This window comes from Hylaeus anthracinus, unplaced genomic scaffold (genome assembly GCF_026225885.1).
Source record: "Hylaeus anthracinus isolate JK02 unplaced genomic scaffold, UHH_iyHylAnth1.0_haploid 12001, whole genome shotgun sequence".
NCBI lineage: Eukaryota > Metazoa > Arthropoda > Insecta > Hymenoptera > Colletidae > Hylaeus > Hylaeus anthracinus.
Genome location: NW_026534348.1, coordinates 3,469,063 through 3,489,420, shown reverse-complemented (window position 1 = coordinate 3,489,420; position 20,358 = coordinate 3,469,063). Strand labels below are relative to the sequence as shown.

At 43.4% G+C, this 20,358-nt stretch overlaps 3 protein-coding genes across 5 annotated transcripts in view; 2 read left to right on the top strand and 1 right to left on the bottom strand.

The window, feature by feature from the left end:
* The window catches only part of LOC128890942 (ELAV-like protein 2), a 63,255-nt gene extending 50,209 nt beyond the window's left edge, over positions 1 to 13,046 (bottom strand). The window contains exon 1 of one of the 2 annotated variants that reach the window (XM_054149971.1): positions 12,707 to 13,046. The gene's annotated coding sequence lies outside the window, so the exon portion shown is untranslated. Of the gene's footprint in view, positions 1 to 9,872; positions 10,505 to 12,706 lie in introns of those variants that run through there. The other variant, XM_054149970.1, reaches the window with a different exon arrangement.
* On the top strand, positions 3,832 to 8,614 carry LOC128890940 (cytosolic carboxypeptidase 6). The gene is made up of 7 exons (XM_054149964.1): positions 3,832 to 3,889; positions 4,472 to 4,836; positions 5,408 to 5,844; positions 5,911 to 6,114; positions 6,254 to 6,477; positions 7,319 to 7,514; positions 8,098 to 8,614. Exons 1-7 carry the CDS (start codon positions 3,832 to 3,834, stop codon positions 8,405 to 8,407), a joined length of 1,794 nt encoding a protein of 597 aa, XP_054005939.1. The 3' UTR covers positions 8,408 to 8,614.
* An 821-nt stretch (positions 13,047 to 13,867) lies between the features above and the next one.
* LOC128890676 (RNA-binding protein 5-like) lies at positions 13,868 to 19,994 on the top strand. 2 transcript variants are annotated; one of them, XM_054149369.1, is made up of 8 exons: positions 13,868 to 14,093; positions 14,761 to 15,360; positions 15,458 to 15,527; positions 16,526 to 16,599; positions 17,443 to 17,556; positions 17,629 to 18,364; positions 18,455 to 18,618; positions 18,718 to 19,994. In XM_054149369.1, the coding sequence occupies exons 2-8, from the start codon at positions 14,776 to 14,778 to the stop codon at positions 19,735 to 19,737; spliced, it is 2,763 nt and encodes a 920-aa protein (XP_054005344.1). In that variant the 5' UTR covers positions 13,868 to 14,093; positions 14,761 to 14,775; the 3' UTR covers positions 19,738 to 19,994. The 2 variants fall into 2 exon arrangements, with proteins under 2 accessions (XP_054005344.1, XP_054005343.1); XM_054149368.1 differs by having other exon boundaries at positions 13,869 to 14,093; positions 17,629 to 18,376.
* Positions 19,995 to 20,358: the final 364 nt, after the last annotated feature.

Below are 20,358 nucleotides of genomic sequence, written 5' to 3'. Positions count from 1 at the left end.
TAACCCGATATTTCCCCAAATTGAGTTGTTCCAACGGGAACGATAATGTACCGCTGATCTTTCTTCGTAATTTAGCCCGTCTAGACCGCCTGAAACTCCTCTAATATCGAGGTTGGTTCTATCGAGGCTCGTTAGGTGTTGTAATGGTACGATGAACCTGCACGACGAAGCGCGATGCGGCGTCCATCGCACGCGAGACAGAGGAAGGCGTCCTGGACGAAAAGAGTCGCAGGGACACGTATCGATTCAACAAAACCAAGGAAACCGGCGTGAACCCGCCGCCTAGTGTCGTCCACAGTCTGCGAAGTTGGAGGCTCGCGTGGACCAGTCCGGAACAAGTCAGGCCACCGCTCTCGATATGTCCGACGCCGAGGAGACTGGTACGTACATGCCCGATCCGTCTTCGAGAGTTCGTAACTAGCTGGAAACCGAGCGTTCGTGACTAAAACACGAGCACGTTAACACGTACCTCAACGATCCCGCCTACGTCGATCGCACCTACACAGACCTGGCCCGGCCGCGTGTTCCCTATATCTCGACGTCGTTTCCGATGGATCTCCTGTGATCCGTCAAGCCGATCGAATCCGCTCGTCGAGTCACGCGAGAATCATAGCGAGCCCGACGCTCGCCGCACCCTGACATTTCGCTCCTCCGTGCGACGCTGGATCACGTAAATTCCCCGACGATTCGCCAGGCCCGCGTTGAACCCTTTTCGTGTTCTTCGTTATTACTTCCTGTAGGTGTAACTCTTCCGACACATTTTTACGCGGTCCATCCAAGTGATCGCGAACAGAGAGGAAGACAGTTCATCGCGACGTAGGATTTTTACGATCGTGAGTCGAGGCTGGTGCAGTTACATTATTTAGCTACCTGTGCCTCGCTGTTTCAACCGCGTGGAATACCATTCTTATTGTATATGTTACGGTGAATGTGAATAGTAAAAATAAACGGTTAGAAAAAATGTTCGCGCTACATCCATGCGATTTAAAATAACCATTAATTGAATTTTTAGTTGCAAACTATAAAATATTGCCACTCGCAGTATGATAGTATCCAGAAAACTAGGTTTAAACCGACTCAGACAGTACTATTTCCGTGTAGACAGCATATGCATGAACAATTTCACCACATTCCCCACCATGTGACTTAAAATAACCATTAATTGAATTTTTAACTGCAAATTATAAAATATCATGTGTCCAACAGAAAACTATCCCCGTGCCTTATTTTTCGTTTAGACTCCTACATTTATATCGAGTATTCTATTAAAACTACCAATTTACCACCAAATCTTTGGCAGTCGTGTATCATCGCGACGGAAATAAGAGCGTAACGATGGAAGCTTGTTTCCGTTTTTTCCACAGAGAGCACGTAGCCACGGAATTGTTAAAGATTTAGCGCGAGTTCAGTGGCGCGTATTATTGTGTCTCCTATTCCCCGTCCCTCGGCCTATCCGTCTTCTCCTCTCTGTCCCGTCGATTGTTCGCAGCTCTTCTCCACTCCGCCTCTTTGTCCCACTTTTAATTGCTCTCCCTAACCGTCGATTCCAGAGCGTCCTCGAACCCTTCTTTTTCCCCTCCAATTTTCCGAGTATCTTCCTTTTTTCCATCCCACCCCTCGCAGTAATCGCGGCGAAAAAACACGCCGCGGACGTTTCCCCGGACAAATTGTTCAAAGATCGGGGCTGAATGCTTGTCCCGTCGCGAACAAGGTGTTTGCCGTTGAAAATTCTTCGCTGGTGCCCGGAACAGTAAAGACTGGATAAGTGCAAGACAGGATTGACTGGATGGATTCAAGACGACTATTCCCACAGAGCAGTGTAATATGATCATAACCGATTTATACGCTTCTTTCATTCTCTGTCCCGACACCTGTCACTCTGTACATTAGCCAATCATTCGTGCTTGTCACCTGTCGCTCGATCTCGTTCGTTCACATTCATTCAGCGCGCATTTAGCATTCATTTCAACATTCACTCGCTACAGTCCTTTTCTACGCTCGACTCGAACCAAATGCAAATTAGACAGAATAGAAACCTCGACTGGATAAATGCAACGTTTGGGCCTCGAATTTCTTGCACTCATCCGGTCTCGAGCCGAATACGGTCAGGTCTCGAAATTTCGAGGTCCACTGCAACCGTCTCGAGGCTGCCTCGAGTTTAACCCTGTCCTGCGTGTACGGGTCCAACTATAGCCGACCGCGGGGCCCGCGGGATGACCTCTGTGTATGGGTGCGGCACATTTCGCGGCACGATGTCCCGTTCAGTGACGTCACTTCCGCGGCGCGTACTGCCGTAAGCAAAGGGTTAAAGGGCGTTCCTGACGAATAAATGTCCCGACCATGGGTGCGTGTTTCGTCTAAATGGGTCACAGACGGAAAAGTTGAAAACGCCTGGCCCCAACGGCCTGCGGGACCCAAGGGACCTTGCGAAATTTCCCATCTGTAAATGGAACGAGTCACTGTCGGTCGCCAACATTGACTGGCCGCGCAAAGTTCACGCGTGATGTAACGCGCTGCCGTTTTCAACCCCTCGGCGCCGATGAATCATTGATAAAAGAATTGCGCAATCTCGACGGCGAACGTCTCTAGAACCCGAGACCGTGCCCGATTCGCCCCCCTTTCTTCGTTGGTTCGTTCGCTTCTTCGCTGCCGACTATAGACGCGACACTTACCCTTATCGGTTGCGTCATTTACGTCGACGGGAGTCGTCCACGGCTGGAAATAGACATCGATCGATTCGAATTTAGATCCATCCGCGAAAGACTACGTTTCTTTCGTAAACGATGGACAAACGGAGCGAACGAGGAGGATTCCAGACGCGACACGAGTAAAAACGTGACGTGTCCGTTTGCGTTTGTCTCCCCCACCCTCGTTCCCTAGACGAGCCACGTGGGTTTCCCGCTCGTGTCTTGAATGATTCAACGGTTTACGGTGAACGCGAAAACATGCGTTCGATAACTCCAAATCGCGTTTCGTTAATAACCTTAACTTCCTGGCGAACACAACTCGAGCTCAAAACAAGTCTCCGATAATAATCACTGATCTAACCCTTATGATATATTCGATTGCACTGGTAAATCGCGTCGAGCCTGTATAAGCGGCAACCTCTACTATTGGGACCAACGTAAAGAAACAGAATGGCTATAGGCAACCGGTGGTACGCATCAGGCAACTCTGCCGTACATCATCGGGAATTCCCAACGACTTCTACGTACCCGAACGATTCCCGGAATGCAGTTGGAAAATTAAACGATCCGTAAAGTTTGAATGCCAGTTCGAAAGCAGTTCGTTCCGCAACTTTTACCCGGAATCGTTTCGTGCCTAGATGCAACAGCTCTGGCCCCGGCTTCGGCCGTTCCCACGTGATCGTGCGAGATTAGGAAAGGGATGAGACGAAAATGCGCGGGCGTTCGTCGATCCGGTACCGAAAGTAATCACCCCTAACCACGTGGGCCCTCTCCTCCATTTTTCATTTAGATTTCGATCGACTCGCGCTACTCGTCGTGACCGCAAACGGCTTCGAAACCCGTTTTAACGCGGCTGTCGAGCGGCCCACGAAGATCTCTGACGCGTGGCAGCCACGCGAGTTCCCGCCAACCTGATTCGGGCTGGATTCAACCGCGCGAAATCACGAACGCCGGCCGAGAGATTCCTCGCACGAGAACCGACACGAGAATTACCCCGTAACGTGCCGATCCAACGGCACGATTTCACCTTTATCGCGTAGGCAACACACCACCCACACACGTACAGAGCCCTCGAGGGAACTAGTCAGTCTATTCTCGCGACTTCTGCTTGGTGGATCAGCCCGTGTCTTTGCTCGCCGAAGGGATGGCCCTTGGGGAGGGTCGCGATCCTCTGGAGCACACCAGTCTCTATCAGAGAGCCGGTTTGTTCGCGTTTCTTCTGTTCGGGAAGGGCCAGTGATCGCGTTTCTTGAATTAATTGCGTCTAAATGTTAGGTTGTCCAGAAAGTTCGTGGCGATTTCTAAGAAACATTCAAAAACACTGATGTTTGAATTTTAATATATATTTATTGACTTACGTAAGTGCCATTTTGTTCCACAACCTTTCCACCTTATAAAGGATGTAACCATGTCATTTGTTTTCAACAACTTCGATATATTCAGACCTGCACCACCTACCAAGAATCGACATGGACTTTCCGGACGACCCAATATCATATCTAGTCCAATAAAAGAAATGAATCACATTTCTGTTTCAAGTCCTCGCGGTTCTTAGTTCTTAGTGTCAACGCGGCTGGCTTTCGGATCGTTCCAAGTGTCGGAATAAGATTCATTTAATTAAAAGTATATTACTTCATATCCTGCTTCCACATATAATCCAACAGCGTTCTTTCGGAATTTATTGTTCGTCGAGACTCGGAATCGGAGAATTCTCGAATTTTTGTCTCTCTTCTTTCTTCTTTCTTGAGGATACAGTATTCTCTTTCTTTTATATCACGTTGTAGACAGCGAAGACAGTGACACAGAAGGCGGCCTGGGCAACGTGAACAAGATGATAATGCGACCACCGGGTCACAGCGGGAAAGCGAAGAAAGGGCACATCTGCTTCGACGCCTCGTTCGAGACAGGCAACCTGGGCAGAGTGGACCTTATCTCGGAGTTCGAGTACGATCTGTTCATCCGGCCCGACACCTGCAACCCGCGGATTCGTCTATGGTTCAATTTCACCGTGGACAACGTCAAGGCGGACCAACGCGTCGTCTTCAACATCGTCAACCTCTCCAAGAGCGCCAGCCTCTTCAGGAACGGCATGACGCCGCTGGTGAAGAGCAGCACCAAGCCCAAATGGCAAAGGATTCCGCGAGATCAAGTGAGTCGACGACGCACAGTGGTCCGAATGGCCAAAATCGCGGCGAAAAAATCGAGTTTTCGGATCTTCATGGAAATGTTGTATTTTTTGAGTTATTTGTGCCGCAAACTTCGAATATGATATCAGAATTTCAACATTCAAAACTTGGTGGATCTAATATGGCCGACATGTAGATATGTATATTGAAAAGCAATTGGACTTTCACGAAACTTGGTATTTTTAGTTATTTGAGCGGCAAAGTACGAGTCTGATATCAGAATCGTAAAATTCAAAACTTGGTGGATCTAATATGGCCGACATGTGTATATATTAAAGAGCTATTGGATTTTCATGAAACTTGCTGTTTATAAGTCATTTGTGCCGCGAACTTCGAATGCGATATATGCAAAATTCAAAACATGGCGGATCCAATATGACCGGCCATGTATATTAAAAATGTTAAATTATTGTTGATATATTACGAAACTTCAGAAACAGCATTTTGGCCGCGATTACAGGCACTGTGCGCCGGTCCACGGTTATCAAAGGATAATCCGGTTTTCCTGACGATTTCGAGCGCGTCTTCCCCTAGGTGTTCTACTACAAATCAGCCCAACATCAGAACCACTACGTTCTGAGCTTCGCTTTCGCCTTCGATCGCGAGGAGGACGTCTACCAATTCTCTCTGACTTATCCGTACTCCTATAGCCGCTATCTGGCGCACTTGGACAACCTTTGCACCAGGTTAACGTACACGAGACGAGAAACCCTGGCCACCTCGATTCAAAAGCGAAAGATCGATCTGGTCACGATACCGTCCAACTTGGACGACCCTCGAGATCATTCGAGGAGAGTGGTGGTCGTTCTAGCGAGGGTTCACCCGGGTGAATCGCCGTCTTCCTTCGTCTGCCAAGGTCTGATGGACTTCTTGGTCAGCTGTCACCCTATCGCTCAAGTACTCAGGAACTACGTCGTCTTCAAGATAATACCAATGCTGAATCCCGACGGTGTATTCCTAGGAAATTACAGGTAAGCGGACCCGATCCTCCGTTGACCAAAATACAAAACGGATCGAGAGTCGTGATATGGTTGAAGATCCACGTCGGTGGGGGCTGATCTGAATCGCTCGTGGAACAAGATCTCCGACTGGCTTCATCCCGCCCTGGTGGCCGTCAAACCCATGCTCAAGAACCTCGACAAGAACTCTCGCACGCCCCTGGACTGCGTTCTGGATCTGCACGGCCATATGAACGCTACCGGCGTGTTCGTCTACGGAAACACTTACGACGACGTGTACAGGTAACTCTGACCGTTTTTTCGCAACGTAGATTGTTTGAAAAACAGTGTAGCACCGAGAGAGACAAGCGAGAAATATGCCAGCTCGATCGATTCAATTTCCCCGTGACATTATCTAACCAACGGCTGGCCAGCCCCTCAGGTACGAAAGGCACATCGTTCTACCGAAGTTGCTGGCGCAACACGCCGAAGACTACGAAATCGGGAACACGATGTACAATCAGGACTCGCACAAGTCCGGGACCGCGCGACGTTATCTGTGCTCCATTCTGAAGGAACACGTCAATTGCTACAGCATCGAGGTATCGATGTACGGATACAATAGGAAAGCAACGTCTGGTATATACCCGTACACGGAGGAAGGATGTATCCTTTACAATTTATCCATTTTTTGGTTAACGCTAAACCTACATCGACTGACACTGTCAAATTATAATTTTCAAATCATTCCATGTGGGGCACTCAAACCCATCTCGACCACTTTTGGATCCGACACTGTTTCTCATTTCGCTGAAATTTTTTTATACCATAGTACACAACCAAATACCTTTTTGTGAATTTTTGCAGATTTTTGTACCGAACCAAAAAACATTCATGAATTTTCAAAGAAAAAAAGAAAAAGAAACGTTTCTTTCACATAGCTCTAGCTCCGACAAAAATTGACCAAATTGAACGGTTTTTTTTCCAAACTGCGTTTTGAACGAACTTTACGAAACAAATACGAATCAAAATATTTGAATTTTCGCATGTAACCGAAGAAAAATGTCTCGAGGACTTCTCGTCTGTTCTACCAGGAATAGTTCGAAATAAACGTCGGTAGGTTTAGCGTCAATCGACTACGCAACCTTTCGCGAATATTCAAGACGAATATTAAAAAATGATCCAAGAAGACACTCCTGCAGTATTAATAGAAACGATAGTTGGAATAGCGATCGTGGGTGATTGTCAACCTTTCAATCGCGACTCTTCCAAAGCGGTCGACTTAATTAATCGCTGGAAATACACGAGCAATTCTCGGGCCGCTCGGTTCAGTGAAACGAAGGCAATCCGTTGATCCGATGCTTACTTTATCCCGCGTTGCATTTTTCCGAGACGATTAAGCAAATCACCGTTGAATAATTCATACCCTAACGAAATTGGAAACCAAAGTTTACCTCGTCTGCATATAAATGGATAAAAGAATCTTGACTATCGAAGGAAATCACAGATTACAGACTGGGACGCAATCTGGCCCGTGTCTTCCTAGAATATTACAAACTCATGGGTCATATACCGGCTGGTCTGCCCGATCAACCCTCCGCCAAAAAGAATCGTCATTCTCGACCTAGGCACCGCACGCACAAGCAACCCAGACCAAGGACCTCGAGGACTCCTGCTCCTTTACATCTGGCCAGGATTCACGAGTAATTTCCCTAAACTCGCTCAACTTAAAAATGTTTATTCTAAAAGTCATTCGTCCAAGGAAGTGAATTACGATAAATGTTTGTTCATGTAGCTCCCAGTAACTTAAATAACATTTAATCATTTAACATTTAAATAATGTTCGAATAGTCGAGTAGAAATATTGGATTGTCCGGAAAGTTCGTGCCATTTTTTGGTAGGTGACGTTAGGACAGGCCTGGAATATATCCGAACGATATCAGAACGGTCGGAATATTCAAATTGCCTGAAAGCTGGAAAAAGGTTGTAGATCAAAATGAGGACCTATATAACTCAATAAATTTATACTAAAATTTAAATATTCTGCGTTCCAATTTTCCTTCGAAAACGGCACGAACTTTCCGGACAACCCGATAACTGTAATTTCGTTCTTAATTGTAATATCGTATCGTTTTTCTTCTCAAGATCGAGATTCGTAAGCTTTTGTAGATTCGCAATAAGTAACATTCGACTATTCCTCGGGTATAAATGGATCGAGAGGGGGATTCCAGGCCCGCTTTGCACCTCGGAAGTAAGTTTTTGTGAATCCACGGGTTCGATCGGTAGGTACTTTCAAGAGGAGCCGGAGCCGGAGCCGCCAGCGAGCGGCGGTTACCGATCGATGAGCGGCACGAGAATGAGCCAGCTAGGGACCGGAACTCGAAGTGGAACGGGCGTAGGCGGGTGCAGGAACCGGAGCTACAGGTTCCGGAGCCCCGGGGCACCGCTCGACAGGGTACACCCGCCGTCGAGACATCCCGCCGTGCCTAGGCTCACCATTATCGATTTCAATCAGCTGACAAGGGGCGGTTTGGAGCTGGCTACCGGCAAGAACAGGGCAAAGGTCACCCATAAACGCGCCAAGTCGAAGAGATAGCCGTCGATACCACGGCTCGGACGTGCTCGTCATCGACCAACGATCGACAGGTAAAACGCTTCCACGGGGGAAGCCCCGAACTGTTTTCTCCGCCTCAGTTCACGCGATTTCACCCGCAACCCCTTCGGTTCCAGTGATCCGCGTATAACAGATACATCGAAACCAGACGAACAACTTCGGGATCGTAATTATTACGCGTAGAAATTGATTCCGTACCTTTCCACGACGAACCATTTATTTAAAAATCGAAACTATACTACTTACGAGCTTCCTCCGGTCGTGCACAAGCACGTATAATTATTAAAGAAAAGAACAAATTTAGATTGTCTCGAAAGTTTCTTTCGCGAGTTCCACTCAATTATTTTCTGCGGTCGTGTTTATATAAATAGACCATCTAATTTCATAGATATTCATGTTGTAACAGTAATGGAGCAAAATGAATCGTGCACAATTCAGTAATGTAACGTAAAACAGAAAATATTGTACACGTATTACTTATTAATCAAGCGAAAGAAACCTTTGGGACAAGCTAATATATACATGTCGAATTGAGTAACTTGGTTCTTTTCGAAGTCGGTTGAAAACAAGCGTCGAAGGAATCTGTGTTTTCCACCAAAGTCAACTTTATTTACTTTAAAACAAAATTACAAGGCGTAGAATGACCACACCTAATAATCCTCTCCCGATAATAATTATGTACTCTACGCGTAACTCTACGAACGTACTTCTCGTAAAGTCCGAGGAAACGGATCGATCCGCTAAAAAGGATATCTATAAGCATCTTTACACTTGGTCGATTTAATGGTAATCGTGGCCACTTATAACATACGGCGCAACTTTCAGTTACACCAAGGAAATATACACGAGGAAAGTAACGAGCATGCAATCAATCTTTTCTAACAAGTACGACCGTCAAACACAACGGAGAAACCCACGAACGAGAATTCTTCTCTCGTCTTTCTTTCTTTCTTTCTCGTCCTCCGTGCTTTGGAACGCTCACAACCCTTTCCACTTCGTCGAGCGAAATTATTGCTAGACCAAACATGTTTATGCGGTGTACATGGATGTACGAGACAAGAAAAATATATACAGTCAGTGTAATAAGTATTCGTACAGCAACCAATTTAAAATAAATGGTTCCTGTACGAATACTTATTACACTGACTGTAAGACAACGATACGGGATTTGCTCAGCTTCGTGTTTGTTTACTATTAGGATTTTTCTTACGCGAAAAGCACCACGAATACTCTTATTACAACATGAGATTATAAAGTACCTCGACTAAATATGATTGAAATTTACGGAGCAAAAGAAAAAGAGTATCGTGTTCTTCATGGCATAACGGTTCCAGAGACCGATGTCTCGTTCGAGGGTGATGCGTCCGAATCGCCGCGACCCCCCGTGGTCGGTGGATCGCGGCGAGACGGTCCCGCGAATAATACAATGCATATTTGTTTCACATACCTGAATGCGACAATTACGTTTCCTAAAAGTCTAGCAATCCGCGAGGTTGTTGCACGTGCATCGGATGGAGAGAGAACGCAGGTACTACGCGGGTAAACACCTGGCCGTGTACGGAACTAGAGATACGCCGTGCGGCCGCGGGTGTGTCCGTGCATCGGATAACACAACGCACGAACGCGAGAGTGCCGATGTACGGAAATGTATCGAGCGTGGCGAGCAGCGTCTGTCGTCGATATTCACCAAAAACGAGAACTAATGACGGATGGATTTATCGCGTACGTTTAGGTGTATGTTTACGCGTGATATAAAATATATATCAGAAGACGTCCGGCGTACGCGCTCGCGCCTCTACGGTCTGTCTCTATGTGTGTGCAATTGTCGTGTGTATATGTGTGTGTTCGACGCGTAACAGAGTCGATGTATACGTTGCGCGTATAGGAACCGCGATGTGTAAAGTGCCGCGCGGCGTTTATATGGTGTTGTACATGAACGTGTGCGTGTGTATGTATGTATATATGTGTGTGTACAATATGTCAATCAATCGGAACTGAAGAATGAACTAAAACGGAAAGAAATGAAACTATAGCGAAAGAAGGGAGCAGACAAGCGGCCAGTAGCTCTTCTACTCCTGGACTCGAGACGGAACTGGCCCGTGGCCCGTTCCGCTCGACACCGCCTCGGCTCTTTCCCTCCCGCCCTTCAACCCCTTTCACGCCTACGCCGCAGCCCCACTCGCCGCCCTGCATCCACCGCTGCCTTTCATCCCCCTCGAGCCATTCCTCCCACCCCGCTAACAGCGCGCACCCCCAGAGCCGCCTGGTACTTCGGGGTTGGATGAGACTAGGGCGGTGGTCGTTGAACCAAGTATATAGACGAGCTGTCTGCGTCGTACTGCTTGCGCATAAACCGTTTTTCCTTTCTCTCTTCCTCTTCCGCTCTATGTATCGCGAACCCTTCGCGTAGTTTGCTTCGCACTCTCCTTTGATTTTTCCTTCTCTTTCCACTATTTGCCCTTCTCCCTACTGCTTTTCTTTTTCGCTTTGGTCTTCGTTGTTATTCCAACCTCCTATTTCGACGCCTCATCCCATTCTCTCTGCTTTGTTATTCTGTTATATTCCTCCTGTACGCAGGTGGTTCGTCATCTTAATCTAACTAAAACCTTTAACCGTAAAGCATTTCTCTTATCCATCTATTCTCTGACACCCCCAGTAGTTTGGTAAGGTCTGATGGCCCTGCGAGGACATGCTCTCTTCTTCTGCTTTGGACACCTTTCGAACGTTCCTCTTTCATTTACTTTCTCGCTCGTTTTCTCGTCACGTCTACCGCCCTCTACCTTACATCTACCTCTAACGTCTAACCTTCCATACAGGGTGTCCCAAAAATGTTGTAACACCTTGAAAAGGGTGGTTCGGGAGGTGATTTGAAACAACTTTTTCCTTAGCGAAAATGTTGTATGATGCTTCGTTAAGGAAATATTAACGAAAAACGCTGACCAATGAGAGCGCGCGTATATCGTTGGAGCGGCTGCGGTAGCGTATGAGCGCGGCCGCCTAGCGCGTAGCCTACGCTCAACCGGCATACTCGCGCTCTGATTGGTCGGGGTTTTCTGTTAATATCTCATTAACGAAGCCTCGGACAACATTTTCGCTAAGGAAAAAATTGTTTCAAATCACCTCCCGATCACCTCTTTCAAGGTGTTACAACATTTTTGGGACACCCTGTATTTCCTATTGTCCTCTCATATGTCGCGCTACTTCACCCGTAAACATGTCGCAGGTAGAGCTACCGACCTCTACGGAGCCGAGTAAACATGCACGAGCTACGACAAACTATTCGCTGGGGTTAAAACTGGTCCCGTGCAAACAAGCCCTTCTTCCGAATTAAATATGTATATCGGAAGTACCATTATCGTATCTCTGATTTTCCAGTTTCCATTCGCATATCGCTCTTACAAATATACAATATACATTTACTGTTAGGAAAAATAAAGCAACCTGTCAGACTATTGGATTCTATTTAGAAACCCTCTAATTCTATTTGGACATGACTGCCATCTATACGACGTCAAACAACCAAACCGATCGATAACTGCAAACCTTTCGGTACTTGCAGATCGTTTCAAAATTCTTGGCAGATCGAACATCGAAAAAATGTAGAAAATCATCGACGATAAAATAAAGAACGTCCGAGTATATCGTACTTGCGTTAAGTGCACAGTACTGTGATTCTTGAATATTAACGAATAGTAACTCGAAGAAATAAGTATTCCTTTATCCAGCATCGATGTGCGCAAGCAGACATCCTGTTCGGAGGCAAACGACCACCGACAACCACCTACCAGCCCGAGAGAACCCGAATGTTAACGAATTCACGCGATCCGATTATGCACGACGTGGGCGGAGACCGACCCCGGTTACCCGGGCTCGATCCTTTCCGCAGACACTTGTTTTACAGCGAAAACATTTCTAAAAATTTCATTTTTTTTTATAAAACGTTCCTCTTACCAAAAATCTCATTCTAACGCCACAATTTTACAGAAATTTCGCATGAATACAAAGTGTTTAATTGAAATAACCTATTTATCACGAATTTCATACAATTGGCAAATCAATGCATTTAGAATTTATTAATTTCGTAAAGACGTCTTAAGATTTTGTCTTAACCTTGTCTCCTGCGATAATCAAAGCTGTAATAAATGGCTGACGTACTATTGTTCGTTACGATTACGGACAACTAATTTTATTTCTATTTTTTTCTACTTGAATTTCACGTGTGATATACTAGTCAGATATATCGTACTACGCACACGCGATACTTTAAATGCATTCACTTACGGTATACAGGTACTCGATACATGGCCTTGCAGCGAAAGATGAAGATGTTTCTGGTGTGGGAGACAAGTCGATGATTTTAATACTTTTTCGCTATGTCTTCGACTGTTTGTAATTAAAACGCTTGGTATACCGCACTAACACGCTATCTTTAAAATGTTTTAATGCACGATTTGAGGTTATACGTGAAAAAACTATTTACACTATACACTGAATAAAGATTGTTCATTGCAACGTTTGAAATTCATATTCGAATTACAAAAAGGTCTAAAATATTACTATCTTTTTGCATCCACTCAACGAAAATGAACATCAAAGGTTTCGAAATACGACTGTGTTTGTATATAGTAACACATTGTTGTCGATATTGTGTTCCCAACGGTTATTCGTTGTTTTCGAAACTGTTCGATAAACGAAAATATCACTCTTTCCGAGAGTAAACATCCCGCGACACGCACACGTAAAAAGAAATTTCTGCAAAATATATCACATTACGTCACAGTGAGCAATAGAAGAAATCATTGAATTCCAAATACGGGACCAAATCAAAAACGCGGTAGAACAGAAAATGAAAGTTACGTTTCTGGCAACACTTAGGCACTCGTTTTATCGAGACTACGTTCATTGTAAGAATAAATAACAGAAATTCAAGATAAACGAAAACTTGAATTTCTTTCAATACGTACAACAATTTATTACAAACTAGTTCAATTCTAAGGAAAGACGCGGGAGACTGACTCGATACAATGCTGCCATCTTGCGCTCTTTTTCATACAAAATTCCCTATCGCGAATCTAATCCTAATTCCTCGGTTATTTCGGAAAATAAACTTCTTTCATTTATAAATGTTAAGTTTCAATAATGTAGACAAATCTCGTAGTAATGTTCACCTTCCTTAATAAGGGAGTTTTATGTTACTTTTCATTAGATCATATTTTTATGAAAGTAGTTTCAAAAGCGAAAAGAATTTATACTTAATGAAAATAAATGTGCTCGTGCATGCATAAAAAGATGTATTTTTACAAAGTTCCAATTGTAATCTTAACGAGGTGAGAATAAGAGAAAATTCAATAAAAAATTGTAGAATCTAGTATAAATGGCAGCCACGACGTCGCAGCGCCATCTCGAAAATATTTCTATATAGACACTATTCGTTCGCGGACACGTAATGGGCCCGTCCACCATCCGCCACAGACGCCGCCATATTGTACAGAAGGAACGAGAGGCGTAACCACGCCATTGTACGCATCACGATATTTCTCGTCTGATTGTACAGAGAAAGAGAAAAGTAAGTGGAAATCCAGCACGCAAGAATTCGGCCGCAACACGAACATCATTTTTTGTAAATCTGGTGCATCGCGAAGAAGACTACAGGACGCAATAACATCAGGTAACGATTATCAATCAACACCACACGATGCGTCGTTCGCTTTGCGGATCATGGTTTTTCGTTTAATCCTTTTGTGTTCTTTCGTTTGTACCTCATTTTCCTAACATTTCGATGGCATTTGATTGCTTTTCGAGCGTACAGTTTTAATAGAATTAACGTCTTTACTATCACGCATGTCGACTGCGGAATTACGTTTGAAAATTTTGGACGAAAATCTGTCACGATGTTTCGAAGTATTCACAAAGAGTGTTTGGTTTTTTTTGGTAAAACTGTTTTTTTTTTTTTTTATATCGCATCGCTTCCGAATAAACTGTAGAATTTAAGTGAAACGCAAGTAGTGAATGATATCCAAAGGAGTTAATTAGTTTAACGATATCAGTGGCAATTTGTTGCTATTTTTATATTGTATTGTATACAAATGATTCTTCGGATTACTTCTTATTACTTCTGACTATATAATGCGGCATATGTTAATTAAATAAAGTGCTTTTCTCGCCGCTTTAATTGAATTTCAAATGCTTATTGATTGTCATTTATAATTTAATTGTCTGGTCCAAATCTTTTTTATTGTGAACTAGTTAATAATGAATTGATTTTCTTGTGTTCCATTTCTTTTATCGCGTGCTTTATTATAAAGAGAGTAATGAGAATAATTTTATTCTTTCAGAAGTGATTTAAATGTATGGACAACATGTACAGTAACAATATAGACCCTTGGGAGCCGGGCTACGGGCCCGACCGAAGAGGACATAATTCTGATTATGACTATCGCAACGATTATGGAAGCAGCAGATCGCCAGATTACGCGGAACATCGCGACAATGATCATCGGGATAGGGATCATCGTAGTCCGGAATACAGAAATCATCGTGGAAGAGAGAGAGATCGCGAAAGAGATCGCTCGAGAGACAGAAGGGATCGCAGCAGAGATGACAGGGATCGTAGCTACAGAGACAGAGAAGATCGTTACACGAGACAAAGGGAGAGAGATTCCGTAGAAAGAGACAGAGATCGGGATCGTGATCGCGACAGAGATAGAGATCGCTCTAGGAGAGACAGAGATAGAGATAGGGATAGGGATCGTAGAGGGAAGCGGGAGGACAGAGATCGGGATCGCGACGACGATCATAGCCGAGAAAGTATGGACTTTGAGCACGACCATGGACGTACTTATGGTTCGTCCATGGAAGGCATCCACTACAAATCTCAATCTCCGAACAACACCATAATGATTCGTGGGCTTGCTCAGCATATAACAGAAAATGACGTAGGTTGTCAACTTAGTGGTCCAATATAATTGGCCACTTGTGAGCCAGCGTTTGCACGCATGCATCTCTGTTATCATTATGATGTGTGTATCACAGGTACGGCAAGACATCCTCAACTGTGGTCTCATGCCCAAGGACATCAGGCTGATTCGTAAAAAGGACACAGGTAATTATCCTTCGTTTCGTAACTTAAATCTTCCCCTCGACCTAATGTGCAAACTAGCGAACCGCTTTTCACCTCGGCAGGTTGCGTTAACTTCGTGTAGTCTAAGTTATTGCGGCATTTTGTAATGATCATCGAGAGAGAAAAATTGTTTGAAATTTTCAAACATTTTTTTTAATACCGTGAACAACAAAAGGATTTCAAACAATTTTTTTATCTTATTCGGTTAAGATCTAGTCTTATGTACCCTAGTTTTATGTCGGTACCAATCATGCATACTCCAAAATTATTCAAGCAGTATAATGAATATAATGACTATCAATTGAATATAAATCATTAATTCATTTTCTACTCTTGCAATAAGGTAAGTTCTATAACAAATGCAAGAAGAATATTTTGAGGGAAATCAGATCATCATTATTCATCTAGCAAGGGTGGTGTAAAACATTTATTAAGTAGTTTACATCCTTTGTATAAAATAATTAAAATGTATATCTGCCAACCAACTTTACTCGGTTGTTCTATCGTTAAAATAACGTTTCGAATCTCTGCAATAAATTTATATATACTCTATTGTAAGTTGTACATACACAGTCTTCTTTGACGAACATCTTGGTTTTACTATAATCCGGAGTAGCATATAAAAGAGTTTAGAAGAGATAATTGTTTTTATAAGACTCGTATTATTATTTCGTCGATTTATTTACGATAGTAAAAGAGAAAAAAAAAGGAGACAAAGAATTCGGTAGGTCTGGCATTAAAGTAAATGAAAATTCGCGTGTAAAAGAAAAGTACGATAGAAGTCGTCTTCCATCCGTTTAGAATTTGTTCTGCTGAGCTTTAGGCAAATGGAAAAGAAAGCAAGCGACGAAGCGAAGAAATACTTCGTTCGAAACTCAGTCTGTCAATGGTTGGTGCTGTGATTGCCTGCCCTCTCAGAGTAGAGACACCCAGGCAAAACGTGGATTAACTTTGGATATGTGTGTATTTGCTCTGTATAGGTGCTTCGCGAGGTTTTGCATTCGTCGAGTTTAACGCGACTCAGGAGGCCGCACGGTGGATGGAGATGAAACAGGTAGAAAGAAGTTCAGTCCAGATACCCAACCGATGCGTTGTACGCGTGCCATCGACGCCCCGTGGCGGCAAGGCACGGTAACGCAGCCCCCTGGCCTTCCCCATGGCCATGGCTGTGCACCTATCAAAAGGCTACTTCAATCTACCGTACCTAATTACTTATCTAGGAGTCCCCACATACTTTGCAGACTTTTCTTAACTCGCTCGCAATTCCGTCTATTGGATTAAAGTTATTACAATAAAAGGCCGCGCCGCGTGCTTTTTACCTATCCTCTATCTATCATAAAAGTTTGTGGACTAACAATGAAGATCGGAGGAGGGTCATTCCAATCGTCTTATCTTTTTGCGTACAGTGCATAGTATCCGGCATGATAAATTTATTTCTACGAATCACACTATTTTGCTATATTCATTCGATACGAAATGCTTACTTTTAATTACGTCATTTAAGTCCGCTTCTACCATTTAAATTCGTTCTCGACGCAATTACCCGTTGATCGAGCATTTTAAATGAATGAAAATTTTGTGCACGACTTTCTTGTTCACATATAAATTTTATATGCAAGCAATCATTGCGCGTTTGCTTGTTTCCACGAATTCAACTCATTGATCGAACCAAAAACGAAAAGAAAAAGTTGTCGCGCATGTACATAGAGTCCGGTCAGCAAGCCGTGTGGAATGGCCCACATTATATAAGCCCACGACATTTTCTTTACTGTTCGTTCGAGACGGAAAGCTATGAAGTAGAAAACTATAATTTCGTCAACCAAGAAGGAAGTTTACGGGATAAACAGAGGCTTTGGGAGGATGTTGGACGGGATAACACTGAAATTCTCTGTTTCAGGGAGTACTGATGCTGCAGGACCAATACCGTGCCTTGATGCAGTACAGTATACCGAAAGATTGCCATGTAGATAAACCACCAGCAAAGAACACACAAGATTGGCACTGTGTTAAGGTATGACTATTTAATCTTCGGTATTTCTTATCGAACAAACCAACCATTCCCAATGTTGCTTTTTTATTTCAGTGTGGCGCGCATAATTTCAAAAGACGCGAAACATGCTTTAAGTGTTCCGCCTCGAGAGCAGAAAGCGAAGAAGGTGGAGAAGGCAGCGACGAAATCAGCCCCCATCCTACAAATACCGTTCTTCTTCGAGGATTGGACGTGTTGACAACCGAAGATTCAGTCTTACAAGCGATGAAAAATCTTTCGTCGATGCCGATACGTAGTATTCGTATCGGACGCGATTCTCTTACCAACACATCGAGAGGTGTTTGCTATCTAGAAATGGGCAACGTAGTGGATGCCATGTATTTACACACGGCCCTCACCAAGCAAGGACTGGTGGTAGATGGCAGGAAGGTAGAGATCACGTACTGCAAACTCCACCAAATAAATAACACCAACACGTGGAAGGCAAACGACAGTCAACCGCAAAGATACACTTTAGATGATGTTGCTCAATTGGCAGAGTATAGTGCCAACTTATACGCTAAGACACCTGCACAGAAAGCTCACTATCTTCAGTATTATACACAATATTATCAAAATCAAATAATGCAAGGATCCGCGATTACGTTACCATCTTTAAATCAGACTGATAGAGTGAACGCGGCAGCTGCCGTAGCACAATCTGCTATACAGCAGTTACAAGCATCTAGAAAATTAGGAGATGCTGATGAAATGAAGAACAGACCAATGCCTTCGGCACCTACTAGTACCTCGTTAGCGAGTGGAAGAGTGCCTGCGCATGCCAGTGACGGTAAAGTATACTGTAAGTTTATATTAATGGAATAAATTATTCTAATTTCGGCTCGAAAGGTTTTTCCACTTTATTGATGTTATGTTGCAGCTGTACCAGACGTTAGTACCTATCACTACGACGAATCGTCTGGCTACTATTACGATCCGAGTACAGGATTGTATTACGATCCCAATTCGCAATATTATTATAATAGTCACACGCAACAATTCCTTTATTGGGATGCTGAGTCATTCTCATATCAACCAGCGAAGGTAATTAAAATTTATAAATTTTATATACATATCTATATGTATATATATAAGGTTGATCAGTATTTTAATTCCTTGCATTTATTTTGTGTGCGTATGTAGACCGCTACAACTGTAACGCAAGCAACAGGAACCACGACTAGTGGAACTACAATAACTGCCATCGCTAGTAGCACCGACTCGACAAACACAATCACCAATCAAGCTACAACTTCGACGGTTACCAGTGCGGCTCAAGAAATATCGAGGGAGGACGAAAGTAAAAAGAAAGATAGCAAGCAAGATAAAGTGAAAGTAGCGAAGAAAATAGCAAAAGATATGGAACGCTGGGCAAAGACATTGAATCAGAAGAAAGAAAATGCGAAAAGCAATTGGAATTCCGAATTTGCTGGTGGTGATGGTAATCAAGGAGTCGGGAGCGGGGCAGCGGACGCAGGTTACGCTATATTAGAGAAGAAATCCCTAGCGACCTCTTACCACGAGGATGAAGATCAGAGTGGTAACAATGGTTTGGTCGCTGCCTATGGTGGTGGTAGTGACACGGAAGAGGAAATAGAGGATGTTCAACAAGAAGAAAGACAACACACGGATTGGTCTAAATTAGCTTGTTTATTGTGTAAACGACAATTTCCTAGCAAAGAAGCGTTGCTTCGTCATCAACAATTATCCGATCTTCACAAACAGAATTTGGAGAACTGGTATCAAGTACGTGGGTTGGATCCGAACGACCCGCAGCAAAGAAATAATAAATATCGGGATCGTGCTAAAGAGAGGAGGGCAAAATACGGCGAGCCAGAGCCCCCTCAACCCAATAAACTTAAAGAAAAATACTTAAAGACTAGAGTAGAGGATATATCCGTATCTTACGAAGAACCCACGAGGGCTGGTATTGGTTCGGATAATGTTGGCAATAAATTGTTACAAAAAATGGGGTGGAGTGAAGGAATGGGACTTGGAAAATCTAATCAAGGTAGGACGAGTATCATCGAGGCGGAAAGAAGAGTTCCTACCGCCGGTTTAGGTGCAAAATCATCGTCGTATAGTGCGTTACCGGGGGATACGTACAAAGATTGCGTAAAGAAAATGATGTACGCGCGTTATCAAGAACTTTCAGACTCATAATATGCCGAATATCGTTGTACATAGATTTTATGTATACACACAAGTACTTGTACTCAATTTTTCCATAAATTGGATAGCTATGCTGGATACTATGCTGGTTGGTTGTGTACTGATAATTAAGAACGGTGATCATCCATTCTTGGAAATAGATTACATTTTTTTTTATATATATCTTTCCTATACGTTTTCATGATATTACTTTACTTCTCTATTCTAAGATTCTTAGAAAATAATAAATTGTAATGTTAGTTTTTGGACTCGCTGTTTTTTTTTTTCATTAGATTTTAATACATCCTTTACGTGATACTATTTAAAAAATGTATTTATTTGAAACTTTGTTCACGCTATAGTTTTCAGCTCTGCTTACTGTTACGGCACTAGAAACGAAGTGTGCTTATACGTTTGATAAAAACTGTATTGGCTTTTCATTTAAAACCCTACAGTGCTTATTTAAGAATGTACTATGTACAAGTATTAGTTACGAAATAGTTCGAAAAAAACTACCGCATCAAGCAATTCTTGTCTAAACAATTTTGTGCACAACACCAGTAAATTTCGTATTTCGAAAATTAAGTATATATTGATGCATTATGAATTAATTTCGGTGACAAAGGATTCGAA